Source organism: Chionomys nivalis, chromosome 5 (assembly GCF_950005125.1).
Source record: "Chionomys nivalis chromosome 5, mChiNiv1.1, whole genome shotgun sequence".
Classification (NCBI taxonomy): domain Eukaryota; kingdom Metazoa; phylum Chordata; class Mammalia; order Rodentia; family Cricetidae; genus Chionomys; species Chionomys nivalis.
This window is the reverse complement of record NC_080090.1, coordinates 91338309-91353297: the sequence shown is the minus strand read 5'-3', so window position 1 is coordinate 91353297 and position 14989 is coordinate 91338309. Positions and strand designations below refer to the sequence as shown.

The 14989-nt window shown below is 43.6% G+C and overlaps 1 protein-coding gene across 3 annotated transcripts in view; it reads left to right on the top strand.

The window, feature by feature from the left end:
* The window catches only part of Rab3gap1 (RAB3 GTPase activating protein catalytic subunit 1), a 66290-nt gene extending 54283 nt beyond the window's left edge, over window positions 1-12007 (top strand). For 2 of the 3 annotated variants that reach the window (XM_057769587.1, XM_057769589.1), the window contains 8 exons: window positions 1607-1744; window positions 4695-4922; window positions 5932-6028; window positions 6121-6224; window positions 6516-6631; window positions 7020-7122; window positions 9711-9731; window positions 10465-12007. In XM_057769587.1, coding sequence (XP_057625570.1) covers window positions 1607-1744; window positions 4695-4922; window positions 5932-6028; window positions 6121-6224; window positions 6516-6631; window positions 7020-7122; window positions 9711-9731; window positions 10465-10701 — 1044 coding nt within the window. In that variant the 3' untranslated portion in view covers window positions 10702-12007. The remainder of the gene's footprint in view (window positions 1-1606; window positions 1745-4694; window positions 4923-5931; window positions 6029-6120; window positions 6225-6515; window positions 6632-7019; window positions 7123-9710; window positions 9732-10464) is intronic. The other variant, XM_057769588.1, reaches the window with a different exon arrangement.
* The last annotated feature ends 2982 nt before the right edge of the window (window positions 12008-14989 follow it).

Below are 14989 nucleotides of genomic sequence, written 5' to 3'. Positions count from 1 at the left end.
TATATATCATGAAATGTTTTCATAGCTATTACTAAACTATGTCTCTAAGTGGTTGATCTGTTTCTATCCTCACGTGCATGTGATTGTGTGTGATCCCATTCACTAGATGTGTCATGGATCCATATAGAGTAATAAACAAAATACAAATGGAACTATTTGTATTATGTTTGCAGAATAATACAGTATTGTACAGATTAATTCCCGTCATGTGACACTAGCGAGAGCCACCTAGGAAGAGGAAACCTCACTGGAGGAACTGGCTCCGGAAGACGTTTTCTTGTGAATGATTGATGTTGGGAAGCTCAGCCTGCTTCCAGGCAGGTGGTCCTGGCTTGTATAAGAAAGCAGGCTGAGCAAGCTGTGGAGAGCAGTTAGTTGCAAACAACATTACTCTGTGGCCTCAGCTTCCATTTTTGCCTCCAAGTTCCTGAATACTTGTCCTGACTTCCCTTAGTGATGGATTTTGACTTGAGAAGTTATAAGACAAAATAAGCCCTTTCTTCCTCAAGGTGGTTTTGATCAGTGTTGCCACGGCAACAGAAACCTAACTAGGACAGAAGTATTCTTGGCTTTTGATGTGGGGAGAAAGGGAGAAAGTCGAGTTAGGTCTCATGTAGCCCAGGTTGGTGTTGTGTTCACTATGAAGCTGAGGATGATCTTAACCCCAGATCCTTTAGCTGCCATGTTCCAAGTTCTAGGATTACAGGTGTGTACCATCATGCCTTGCTACAGTTTTTTATATGGCTAATTCCTTTCACTATAGTTTTATTTTGGATTCATGTATATTATTGTACTAGTGTTTCATTTGTGTTTACTAATTAATAATTTTTATACCTTCTCTTCCATCCCGTGAGTTATATTATATAGCTCCTTAATAGCAGGAGTGAAGGCTTCTGCTCTGAAGTGTTTCAGTAGACGTTCATATAATTTGTAAGCCTGTATGATATGTAAATAATCATATGTAGTTTCTGAGAGAGAATGAAGTTTATATGTGCTTATAACTGTTAATGTTCACTAAGTGTGTGCTAGAACTTAGCTTTCAGAAAGAGCCTCTGAAAGGAGTGAGGTCACATAGTGGGATTCCATTATAAACCTACTGCCTTGAGAACTGTTCATCTGAACCACTGTGCCATTATCCACCCTGTGTGCCAGTGAGTCTTACCTGGCACTTGATTGTTGCTAATTCAAAGTGATGGGTGGTAGCTGTAGAACACAGAAAGCAGACCTTTGTAACTTCACACCAGTACTGGTCGTTCTAACTTTGATCAGCTGCAGCCCATTTTTTGAACTAAAAATTCTTGTTGCAGTTTGCGGTGACATAATCACTAGAACTTTATTTCTCTGTGCGGTGGATGCCAGTCCCTGTCTTAGCTTTGACAAGGGAACCTTGGCAGTCTTGTCCATCAGGGACAGGAGACCTGAGAGTCATTTATTCTTAATTTGTTACTTTTTAAATGGGGGAATTGTTGTGTTTTTTCATTTCTCTGAATTCTTTGGTATGTGTATGTATGGCTGCATGAGCAGAAATAACTTTTTATTCTCTTTTTATGGTTCTACTTTGTCTAAAAGAGGCCTCTGGTGACCTTTGTCCTTTTGTACTTCACAGGAGCCAGCGCCCATGACAGAAGACCTGCTGGAAGAGCAGTCTGAGGTCTTAGCTAAGTTAGGGACATCTGCTGAGGGGGCGCACCTCCGTGCACGCATGCAGAGTGCCTGCCTGCTTTCCGATATGGAGTCTTTCAAGGTGGGTCACACGATTAGAGCTCCGGCTCTATTTTCAGCTATTCTGGATGAAACTGTGAAAAACACAGGAAGGCTGTGTCTTTTTTAAGTGTTTGAATTTATTACTTGTTACAAAATGCTACCTCAGCCCCCAAAGGACTCATTTCTTAGGTTTGAAAAAAGAAAATCAGCCTGCTTTCCAAAGTTGAGAATCGAATATATTCTCTCTGTGTTAGGGATTTTTTTTTTTCATTTGAGTGTGCTCAGCCAATTTAAGCCTTTTAGGAAACTTTTGGGATTTAATGTGGATTTTTTTTACTCAACCATCATTTGTGGTATACACTGAGTAGGTAGAGAGAGATACCGTATTTAGTCTATTGAGCTTGAGAGAAGATTCATGTATAACTGTCTAGTCTTCACAGAATGCAGGGTCGGAGAAATGACTGACTTGTTGAACAGTTATAGGAAGTTTCTCAGGAGAGTCAGTATTTTGCTATCTGCAGGGGGTTATTGTGGGCTTGGATAAGTGCTTGGGTGTACAACACCTACTATTCAGGGAACAGTGACATTTGAGTGTCCTTAACCATAAGATACTCTGTGATCCAATATCTGAAACGTTAATTTTATGTGTGTGACTATTTTGCCTGAATATAGGCAAAATAGTTTAAAATTATTTTAAACAAAATCATTTAAATCATTGTATATAAAATCACCGTCATGGTAGACGTGTCTGTGTTGTATGAAAAGTAAATGAATTTCATGTTTAGACTTGATTGATTCTAAGCTCATTTTGTGTCTCTAAAAATTCACAAATCTAAAAGTTAAACACTCCCAGCCTCGTGTATTTTGGAATAAAGGATACTCAACCTGAATGTGAAGAATAACTCAGATGGGGAGGCCGGTGGGCCAAAGGCTTCCCTACCTACTCGGGAAGTTCTGAAACATTTTCCAAACCTGAACTTCTTTCTCTTCAATCATAGTGGCCTCTGTCTCCCTAGTTCATAGCCCTTCTCATCCGTATCTGTCCTCTACAGGATGGCCTGAGTTTGATTTTTCTCTGAAATGCTTGGGTTTTCTTTTTTAACACAAGCACTTCATGGCTACCTTTTCCACTTTCTTCCCTACCTGCCAGGAATTAAATGATAATAAAAGGGAACCTTCTGTTCTCTGCTTATTCTCCCCATGAGAGCTTTAAAATAATAGACACTTGTGACTTTTTTGCTGCTGGGCAGTATTAAAAACAGTTGACGTGGTGGATAAAAGAAGGCAAATTGCTCTCTGGATAAAACCAGAAAGAAGGGAGTCAGCGTGTGGATGAGTACAAGAAGAAATGTGAGCTCACACTGCTGTTCTCCTTCCGACCTCTAGCTGCCTTCTTAGTTTAGTGTCTCTGCAGAGGTGTGTGCAGGGAGATGTTACACACTGGAACTATGCAGTTCTTTTAACATTGTGCATGGGCAGAACTGCTGCTTATTAATGCTTTCGGATTCAACTGGGCACTTACAAATCTGTAATAAGATTTTTTTTTTTTTTTTTTTTTTTGTTTTTTTTGTTTTGGTTTTTTGAGACAGGGTTTCTCTGTGGTTTTGGAGCCTGTCCTGGAACTAGCTCTTGTAGACCAGGCTGGTCTCGAACTCACAGAGATCCGCCTGTCTCTGCCTCCCGAGTGCTGGGATTAAAGGCGTGCGCCACCACCGCCCGGCCATAAGATTGTTTTAACCAGGAGATAGAGTCACATGTGTAAAGTGGCTCTTAGAAACAGCTGTGGGGCAGATGCTTTTAAATAAATACACGAGTTACGTATGGGAACAGTTCCCGTCAGAGCCGCTTAGGGATTCCAGAGTGGGAGCTGGATGTTTGCCGCAAGGCATCCGTACATCATAAGGACTTAGTCCGGGCCATCCCTTGTGATAAATCCTTTAACAGTAAAAGGAAGATAAGCCAGGGCTGAGGTGTTGGTGCAGCCTGGTGTGTTCCTCAGAGCTTAGGGCAGAGGAGGGCTGTAACATAGGAATTGAATATTGTTTTCTCTTAAGCTTACTTTCTGTATTAGTCAGTGTTCAAGGATAGCCACCACATTATCTTTACTCAGATGAATATGCTACCTGGGTAGGACCTAGACCTCTGTGCATAAATCCCTAGTCACTGTCACGGACTGTGGCATAGCTTTACAAGAATGGATTTAGAATTAGTGAAGAACTTCCTTCTGGCTCCTTAGCTGAGGGATGGTCAGGCTAGCCATTAAGTCCTGTGAGTTTACCCATCACATCTGAAGCAGACTGTTCTCACCAAAAGTGCTTACCATGCCCATCCTTAGTACTTTGCGAACAACACTGGGCACTTGAAAGACGCCCCACCACTAGCACTCTGAGGTTCTTTATCTTCTAGACTTGAAAGCAGAATTGCTGAAAAGATTCCAGAATAAATCATTGTTAATTCTAAGTACTTGTGCAGTGATTGGAACTTTAATATGTTTGCTTTTAGAAGCCCAAACAATAATAGTAGTGAGATTTCAGTTCCTTAACAATATGGGAGTTTAGATGTTGGTGTTTTTACATGAAGCCTTAGAGTTTGGTTGCTGAATAGAACATTCGTGAGGCTAGCTGATATTTATTACAGTGCTGATATTGACTAACCGAGGAGAAAAATAGAGGGTTTCTGTCACTCACTGTGTTATTCTGGTTGTGCTGTGCATTGTTTAATTTACTGCACTTGAGTTTATTTACTGCTTTGTTAAGTACTGAGAAGCTATACTACAAAATTTGTACAAGTCATATGAAAATTTCCCCTCCTGTAAAACAGGAAAAAAATGTTTTTGGTACTTTAACATCTCCCATTTTAAATGTGCTGTTCAAACAAAGTGTGAATATGATTTTGAAAATAGACTTGTCAGAAATTTTGATTATTTTATCTATCTATCTATTCTATCTATCTATTTATTTTACTTTCTCTTGCTGTATTTTTTGGCTTAGGCAGCTAATCCAGGTTGTTTTCTGGAAGATTTTGTGAGGTGGTACTCACCAAGGGACTACATTGAAGAGGAGGTGACTGATGAGAAAGGCAATGTGGTTCTGAAGGGAGAGTTGAGTGCCCGCATGAAGATCCCCAGCAACATGTGGGTGGAAGCTTGGGAAACTGCTAAGCCCATTCCAGCGAGACGTCAGAGGAGACTGTTTGATGACACCCGAGAGGCTGAAAAGGTAATAGAAAATTATTATTAAATCTTAGTCATGAGAATCTGCACATAACAAATAAAACATTGAAATTCACTAAGCTTTTGTGTACCTACTATCACATTTCAGATTTTAGAGCTAGTTGTAAAGACAGTTGTGGTTTATATAGGACTCGTATATCATACTGTCTCATACTTTAGATCAGAAGTGTTAAAAGGGAGCATGTCCTAAGAAATTCTACCAAATTACTAGGGGAATATTGAGGGACACAGCAATCTGAGTACATGAGTGTTGTTCAAAGTCTTTAGTTGAAAAGGGAGAAACAATTAAACTTTATACGTATAAAAAATAATTTTAGGCTGGGCAGTGGTGGCACACGCCTTTAATCCCAACACTCAGGAGGCAGAGGCAGGCAGCTGCCTATGATTTTGAGGCCAGCCTGATCTACATAGGGAGTTCCAGGATAGCCAGGGCTATACAGATAATCCCTGTCTCAAAAAAAAAAAAAAAAAAGAAAAACAAAAGAAAAACAAAAAACTGCTTGCACTTCTAGAGACTAGTGGTCCTCTCTGGTTCCTGATTGCCCCTTACATCATCCCCATAAGTAAATTTAACAGCAAGTAAATCCATCCTCCGGCATATTAGAGATAGAAATTATAGAAATGTTCAGATGAAGAGTGAGTAGGGAAGTGAGCCAGGTTCCAGTGGTGCTCCTGCTGCTGTAAGCCTGTGGATGCAGGAAGTAGGGACAGGAATCCTGAAAGTCGAGAGAAGGGACGGTGAAGCCTTGGAAAGAATCTATCATTGTTAGATGCTGTATAATGATACTTCAGGACCCAGAGGCCAGGATGGTCCTAGAAGATAAGGTCTTGCTGCCCTATCGTGTTTTAGTTATTATCAGTACATCAGAGGGCAAGGTTCTTACACACCTGTATGAGGACCTGTCAGCTGCATAGAAGTATCACACATCCAGCCATGTATGTACATGATACTTGGTAATAGCCTACTGTGTTTTTGTGTCCCGTGTCTCCCTCAGGTGCTGCACTACCTGGCCATGCAGAAGCCTGCAGACCTAGCTCGGCACCTCCTGCCTTGTGTGATTCATGCAGCTGTTCTCAAGGTAAAGGAAGAAGGTAAATGTCTCCATTGATTAGTCCCTAAGTGCATTTCCAAAGATGTGGTTTTGACTTCGTTTTAACTGTTTCTTTGATCTTTTCATAAATAGAAAGTCTGGAAAACATTCCTTCAGTTAAGAAGATTATAAAGCAGATCATAGCCCATTCCAGCAAAGTTCTGCACTTCCCCAATCCCGAAGACAAGAAGTTGGAAGTAAGTGTTGTGTCAGGGTCTTGCCAAGAGTCCCCCCACCTGGCAGATTACTTTTTTAAGCTGTGTTTTAAATTTTCATTTTACATTTATTTATGGGATGGTGAGGATGGTGTGCATGTATATGGAGGACAGAGGAAGGAATTGGTTCTCTCCTTCCACCCTTGACTCAGGGTGTCAGGCTTGGTGGCAAGTACCTTTCCCTGCTGATCCATTTCCTTGGCTCTTAGAAAGGTTCTTAAAGGCTGTATCTCTGTTGTGCCTCAGTGGTTGTGCCTCCCTTTCTACCACTAGGAAATCATCCTTCAGATTACTAATGTGGAAGCTATAATAGCCCGCGCCCGTTCCCTGAAGGCCAAATTTGGAACTGAAAAATGTGAGCAAGAGGAAGAAAAAGAAGACCTTGAAAGGTACTGTTACTGTGTGCCTCGGTGTGTCTTTAGGACAAGCTGCTAGTCTTCCTAGGAAAATGTAACAGTCCTGAGATATGATGGCATGGTAGCTCATGGCTATAATCCCAGTGCTTGCAAGGCTGACGCAGGAGACCGACTTTGAATTTAAGGCCAGCCTGGGATACTTAGTAAGTTGTCCCAGGTTAGCCAGGGCTATTGATGCAAACCCAGAAAAGAAAGAACAAAATGAAGAAGTTATGCCCCTCTGACTAGAGATAGAGAAATACTTATTCTCTTAGCATCGTTCCCACTTTCATGGATGGATTTAGGAGGAGTGGTCAGTGGAATCTACCCTGGATAAGGCTCGGGCTGCCTCAAGAACATCACCCTTCTCATCCTCCTCTAGATTTGTCAGCTGCCTGCTGGAGCAGCCTGAAGTGTCAGTCACTGGGGCTGGAAGAGGACATGCAGGCCGGATCATCCACAAGCTGTTTGTGAATGCTCAGCGGGTATGTGACAGTCTTTCTTGCCTGCCCTTTGCTCAGGACGGTGTTCTGAGTTCCACACCAGGCTGAAAGCGCAGAAAGAAACAGACTCCGGAGCTTCTAAGGCTTTGAGATCCACTGACTTAAGTAAAATGATAAGTGTATTTCAGACCTAAACTTTAGAAATTAGAAGGATCTCATACGTGTTGTAGAAGCTGGTGGGGCTTTGTTAGCAAGAGCCGGAGGTATGGTATGGGGAAACCATGGTTATAGCTTTCAGTTTCTAAGCAGCCTGTAGTGGAGATTGATTTGAAAGGAAAAGGATTTGAGACTATGAGGACTGTGGAAACAGGTTTAAGTACAGAAGGAAATGCAGTTTGAAAAATTATCTTCATTCCCTCCACTCATGAAAGTAGGAGGTTAAGTTATATAGCCCCTCCACTACCGATTAAAGAGTATTGGTCACACACATGCACACACACACGTACTGGTACCCACAGGTGATTCTTGAATCGGGGCACATTAATATCAGGGATCTAGGTAAAAGTATTAAGGTGTACAATAAATATAATTTTCTCTGACCAGGGACACTAGAAACAAGAACACCAGCTCAGCTCTGAGACAGTCATTCTTTACCAAGTAGAATTTTCTTGGTGCTTTCCTAGGGTTACTATTGCTGTGATAAAACACCATGACCTAAAGCAATTTGAGGAGGAAGTCAGTGAACCAAGTCAGAGGCAGGAGCTGATGCAGAGGCCATGGAGGAGTGCGGCTTGCTCCTTCTGGCTTGCTAGCCTGCTTTCGAACCCAGAACCACCAATCAGCTCAGGAATGGCAGCAGCCACAGCCTCTCCCATCCAGTCATTAAGAAAATAGACCACAGGCTTGCCTACAGCTGGATTATGGAGGCATTTTCTTAATTGAGGCTCCCTCTCTGATGACTCTAGCCTTTGTTGACATAAAACTACCCAGCACATGGGCTAACTGTTGCTTAGTCCTCAGTGAGAAACTCAAAATTAAAGTCAAATGCATTACTGATCAGTAGTTGAAAGTAGATGTTATTTATGGGGTAGTTCCCTAAGTTTAAACTTTTTGTGTTAAAGACCAAATGACTTTATTTGTTTATAAATTAATGACTTCTAGGAGGCAGTACTGCTTGCCTTTCTTCCCTTCGTGGCACCTGTGCTCACATGTGCGTCTCCACCAGAGAAACACTTGACTCCCAGAGGTGGACAGGAGGTGTCCTCTGCAGGGAAGACTCAGCTCTTCAGTGATTTTTTTTTTTTAAGAAAATCATGAGTTAAGCTGGGAAGTGGTGGCGCAGGCCTTTAATCCCAGCACTCAGGAAGCAGAGACAGGTGATCTCTGAATTGAAGGTCAGCTTTGTCTACAAAACAAATTCAAGGACAGCAAGGGCTGTTACACAGAGAAACCCTGCCGAAAGAAAGAAAGAAAGAAAGAAAGAAAGAAAGAAAGAAAGAAAGAAAGAAAGAAAGAAAGAAAGAAAGAGAAAGTTAGTTTAAAACTAGAAATACCTAGATTTTTAATGTTGAGAGTGTTGCTTGTTTGGGGTAATGAGAATCATTCTCCTAAACTGGAGTAGTCTCCTCGGTCGTCCCTGCACAGACTAAAAAACAAAAGCTAGCTGTGCTCTCACTCCTGCCAGCTCTCCTGTCGCACACACTAAAGTGTGCGCCATGACTTGGGCTAGTGTGTGCTTTCTTCGTTTCCCAGGGGGGTCCTCCTCATGGGCCTAACTGTACAGATTTTCCAGGGTCCAGCCTGGTAGTGAGGGCTTTCAGGCCCATGTAATGACAAGCACGTTTGCTTTTGACTCAGCCCCAGCTGTCTGGCTCCAGTGGACTGATCTTTATTCATGTAACTTCATGAGAAGCAGATACTTTGTACCAATTTTACTAAAGAATGAAGACTTAATTATATTTAAGACTTAGCTCAATTTTATAGCATACATAATTTAACAACTTTTCTTCAGAATTATAAACTGTAGGACCAGTGAGATGGCTCAGTGGGTCAACACTTTCTGTGAGATCTGATGCCCTTAGTTCAGTCCCCAGAACCCACATGGTGGAAGGAGAGTACCCATTCTGAAAGCTGTCGTTTGACTGCCACATGCACACCGTGGTGTAATCATGTGCACGTGCCACCCCCTCCCCCCAAAAAAGCCAAATGTAAAATATTAAGATTCTGAGCTATTATAAAGTTGACTGCGACTATATAGGTTTGGGTCTTCTGGTTTAAATGAGTTCAGCAGAACTTGAACACCTCTGCTCCGGTCTTGATAAGTTGAATTGTTCCTAGACAACAGTTCTTAAATACATGGTTTAGCTGTCAAGCCACTTTTAAACAGCATCGTCTTGATGAAGGGCGAGGGCTTTCAGTCATTTCCTTCTTAAATGACCCTGCACGTCACCTGTTGGGCCACCAGATGCATGCGCCTGAGGCACTGGCCATGTCAGCAGTCCAGTGTCCTTGTGCGGCTTGTGCGCCTTCAGTGGGGCCATGCTGCTCTGAAGTGACCCTGAGTCTGCCCAGCTCTCTGACCACCTCACTCGTTCCCTTTCATCACTGTTTCTTTTCTCACCTTTCTCAAGCTGACTGAGTCTTCTGATGAGGTAACAAAATGGCCTTTGTCCCTCATAGTTCCTCGTCCGTCCCCATCCCTCTAACTTCATAAGGTCATCTTAACTAACTGGCTGGATTTGGCATCCCCTCTGGCTATACAGCTTACAGTGACTTCATGTTTCCATTGCCCAAGAATTTTCCTGAGCAATTGCATCATGAAACGAGGGCAGTATTGAGTTATGAAGGCTCTGTTTGCACTGCACTTGGTGCAGCTGGAATGTAAAAGCAGATGCCTTCAACTTTGAGCACTTTTCCTTTATGGCCATTGCCATGGGCATCTGTCAGCTCACTGTTACCTTAGCTGCCCAGCAAACAAAGCCAGTGTTTCTGGTTCTGATTTGGCAAGAGAATCTGAAAAGAACTTATTGGGAGAGTAGAGATTTTAAGAAAAAATCGCTTTTCCAGACTTGAGAACAAGTCTGGCCCGTTAACATCTGACGCGGACTTGAGTCACTGCCTGAAGAAATGCAGACACAGTGCAGCTCCACCATTGCTGAGGCGCCACAAGTGCCCAGTCTCCCACCTCTGCCTGCCTCGCTAGTGCTCACGCTCTTTCCAGCTTCCTGCTTTTCCATTTTTGTTCTTTTGAGCAATCATAACACAGTGGACATAATGCATTTCCAAACAATGTAGGACATTGTGTGTTTCTTGTGTTTATTCATTCACCCTTCAGTAGCTTATCTTTCAACTAGCTCTTGAATTTGGCATTTGGTTCTATTCAAGGCTGCTGCAATGGCTCTGCCAGAGGAGGAGCTGAAGAGGTCGGGCTACCCAGAGGAGAGAAGACAGAACTTGGTATCTGACTTCCCACCTCCTGTAGGCCGGGAGCTTATCCTGAGGGCCACTGTGCCGCGGCCTGCGCCCTACTCCAAAGCCCTGCCACAGCGCATGTACAGTGTACTCACCAAGGAGGACTTCAGACTTGCAGGTGCCTTTTCCTCAGACACCTCCTTCTTCTAGTGGGGAGGAGGAGAGGCAGCTCCTGCCATGGACCCGAGGAACACCAAGAGGACCTCGTCTAGCCACAGCAGGAGTCATACCAGCATCCTGAGCCATCTCCAGCACCAGGCTTGAGCCAGAGGGACAGATCTGAGGTGTCAGACTTCTGCTTGGGGGAGATGGCCTCTGTGGAGGAAACCACACAGCAGTGGGCCTCTCACCTTGGAGGACAGTTTGGTCACTCTCCTGAGACAGTCATCTGTGGAAACACTTAGTGGTCGTCCTTATTAGTATCACGTATGCAAAACAGAGTATCAACTCAGGTTCTGGATAGTGTGGAGGTAGCATTTAGTCCCAGAATCTGTGTTCGTAAATTGCCATGTGTCATTCTGTTTATTCGGTCACCTGATGGTCAGCTTTATTACGCTATTTGATAAACATCTGAATATCCTAGGAGAAAAACTAGAATTGCAGTTTTGTTTTTCTACGTCACTGTAACCAAATGTATTCCTACTGATCAGTCTGTACATAACATTTGGCTGCAATTTGGTTCAGTGTGTGCATCTGTCTGTCTGTCTTGTAGGATCTCTTTGTCCTCTTTGTTGTACCCCTGCTTTTGCACTTTACTTCTCTGTGTTGCTGGCTGGGGACGGTATTTAATAAAATCATATGAGCACATGCTAATCACACAGCCTGGGAACAGAACATCGTGCAGTTGGTGAGCCATGATGTATGTGCTAGTGCTAGTGGGCAGAACTTGATGACTGCTGGGCTCTTGTAGTGGAGAGCGACTGGGCTGTGGCGGTCGGTACAGGGATGATGGCACCACCCATTGTGTGGCTCAGTCTGTCACTGCAGGACCTCTGGGGATTGTAAATTATTCTGGGACCTAAAATTCCCACTTGAATCCAAAGTGAAATATGGTTATGATGAAGTGTAAATTCTGCCTGTGCGATTTTTAAAAACTGATAGAACTGCACAAACCCTGTGTTACTATTTTTTATAAAAAAAACAAACAAAAAAACAAAACAGAACAAATCTATATACATTTATCTGTAGAGTGTGCGCAGACGCGTCTGTGTGTGCATAGGGGCCAGGTGTTGACCCCAGGCTTCACAGTGCTTTTCTCTGAGCTGCTGGACTTTGCTTCTTAGAAACCCATAGATACTGGCTGAGGCCCGAGTGTCAGACCACGTAGAAGATGGTTCCCACAGGACAGTGTCTGTCTGCTTTCCTGGGTGTGGACAGAACTCTACAGTGAGAAGATTGGTCTAAAACGGAATAGTTTACCTAATAAAATGGTCTGGTGTCTATGTGGCTACTTGTGTTTCTCTCTCCCCAGGGCACTTCGTCACTTCACTTAGTTCCCAATGCTTCAGTTCTTCCTAATGTTACAAGACACTGTCTCTAGAATGTTCTTTATGCCTTTTGAAGTGTGGTTATCCATTCTCTTTCTTTGGTCTTACTGCTGTTCACTTCGGAATGAGAAAACCCCTATGATATCAGCGCTGTCCTAAGGAATGACATGTAGGCAAATGCCCTTTCTGGAGGTGGGGAAGACTGAGCTAAGGTCACCCTAGCACAGTCAACGCTGAGGGGTGGTTAGAGATCCTGCATGGATCCCACAAGCCCACTCACTCATCACTAGTGACAGCAGAGACTGAGAAGTCATGATCGTGGGAGGCAATTCTTATCTCAATGCTCAAAGGTTGAACATGCCTGCTTTAGACCAAATGCAGTCAGGACACACCAATACCCAAGGCTCTGGCTTCTGCATGTACTTCCAGTGGGACTGGGCTGTCAGTCCTGTGAACGCTGCTCAGAGGAGCCTGCAGGGCCTGTTTACCTGCTGCTGATCAAATTTCTAAGCACATTTTCCTTACTGCCCACTTCACAGTGTGGCTCAAAGGACACACTTGCCCTTTCCTCTAGGATATTCAGTCCTGCTGGGTGGTGGTGGCACACACCTTTAATCCCAGCACTCAGGAGGCAGAGGCAGGTGATCTCTGTGAGTTCAAGGCCAGCCTGGCCTATAAGAGCTAGTTCCAAAACAGCTAGGGCTATTACACAGAGAAACCCTGTCTTGAAAAAAAAAAAGAAAAAGGAAAGAAAGAAAAAAGAAAAGAGACAGTCCTAATGCCTGCTGCCCACCTAGACCCAAGTCATGGCAGCATAACCAGGAAGCTGCTAGACACTGGTGAGGTTCCTTACCAACACGAGCCTCTGCTCTCCCACTGCAATGGCTCCCTTCCAGGTGCAGACAAGGACCCCGTTCGTGAACCTGCCTCACCAGGAGCACACCAAAATAGCAGACACAGCTCCCCAAGCAACGGTGGAGGTCATCCAGGAAATGCCATTCAAAGACGCTGTGAGTCCAAGGGCAGCGTTTTATTTGCAGGGAGGAGCCTGCTAAGCTGATTCCAAGTTCCTGAGACCAAGTGATGTTCAGTCCAACAGCTTTGCCCCATATTTCCCACACTATAATTTCAAATCATTTCCGCCATGGTTAACCTATTTCTACAAGTCAAGTGCAGGTTTGGAGACTTTTAATTCAAATTTATCTATCTATCTATCTATCTATCTATCTATCTATCTATCTATCTATCTATCTATCTAATCTATCTATCATCTATCTATCTATTATTTAGGACAAGGTCACATAGTCTAGGCTGGCTTCAAACTCTGTACATGGCTAAAAATGGCCTTGAACTTCTGCTCCCCCTGCCTCTGCATGCTAGTGAGGCTGTAGCTGTGTTCCAAGTGTTTTTTGCAGTGCTGAGGATCGACTCAGGGCTTCATGCTTGCCAGACAAGCTGCTTACATACTCAGCTGAATCCTCAGCCTGTGCCTGGGGTTCATAGAGGGTAAATCGTGGGGTCCCAGACAGCCTGGACACAAGCCAGTTTCTGCCTGGCCAGGCAAGACACTGAAAATCCCGCAAGGCTTCCTCACAGCATAGAGTGTTCTCTGGGACCATAAGATAGGCTGGGTAAAGTGAGACACAGTAAGCTCACAGCCCCCGGACTACAGCCCACGCTGGAATCCTGTCTAGCAGTCTTCCCTTATTTTTTATCTGACCCCCATCAGGCACCCAAGACCTCTCTACAGATCATGCCTGCTTCTCCTGCTCCCTATTCACACTCTTTGTGACCCAGACAACTACAGCTTTTGTCCAGACCTCAAACCCGGGATAAAAACCCAAATCCAAAGAACACTTACCCATGCCTTCCAGACAGGCAGGAAAACTAGGTCGCAGGCGTGGCAGGGTTCACACCTGTGTCTGGATGCTCCTGGCTTGCTTCAGCCTTGCTCCAGCAGAACCTAAATTCTTAAATGCCATATTCTGAAGGTCTCTGAAAGATCTGAAGAATACCTATCTAACTGAAATATATCTCTATTATATAACTAACTAACATGACTATAAGCTTGACTATTATAGATGAATTATCTATTAACTTATATTTCTTAATTATACATTTTCAAATGAGCTGCACAAACAGTACCTTAATCAGGAGCAAAAATACATATACACAGTATAACAAAAATGACCTTAAATTTGTATTAATAAACCAGTATCCACACCTATGCAAATCTCTATAGCATATCCCCCTTTAAATGTAAATAAACATTTATAAACAACATTTGGGGAATTTGGGCATGGTTCTCTCTAAATTGCTTCTTGCTTTTTGTTGGGCGAAGTATTTTTGGGAGTGTTCACAGCAAGCTTTAAGGGGATCTTGGTCCATCAAACCACATTAGTCTGGAAGGATTCCACAGGTTCTCATCCTCTGTGGAAACAAAAGAAGAACCTCTTTTCCAAAGCAACATATCCTTAGACCCGAATTTTTTTTTAGACCCGAATTTTGAAGTCAAGATATCTTTATGTTGGTTTAGCTTAGCAGCCCATACAATAAAATGTCTCTCTGTACTTAGCTCCTTCAGTCAAAAAATTTAAAAAAGCTCTTTGGGCACATAACACCATCCAGCTCAGTCTGTCTGGCGCTGGGGGCAAATCCTCAGGGCAAGCAGGCAGGCGAGACCTCCTTTGCTTCACTGGCCCGCCTGCACCAACCAAGGTAGGCGCTTTGTTTACGAACTACCCAACCTGCACGGAGATCTGATCTCGGCACCAGGAGAGACAGCAGTGCGGTGAGTTTGTGACCAGCGGCAGCGGAAGCAGCCCTGGACAGGGAACTCTGAAGTTCCTCATCCCCCTCCCTATACTCCCTGGGCTCCCTGCAGGGGCTCTATACCCCGCATACTGCCTCTCTCTTCTTGTCCCACCCAGCTTGCATCCAGAACCCTTCTT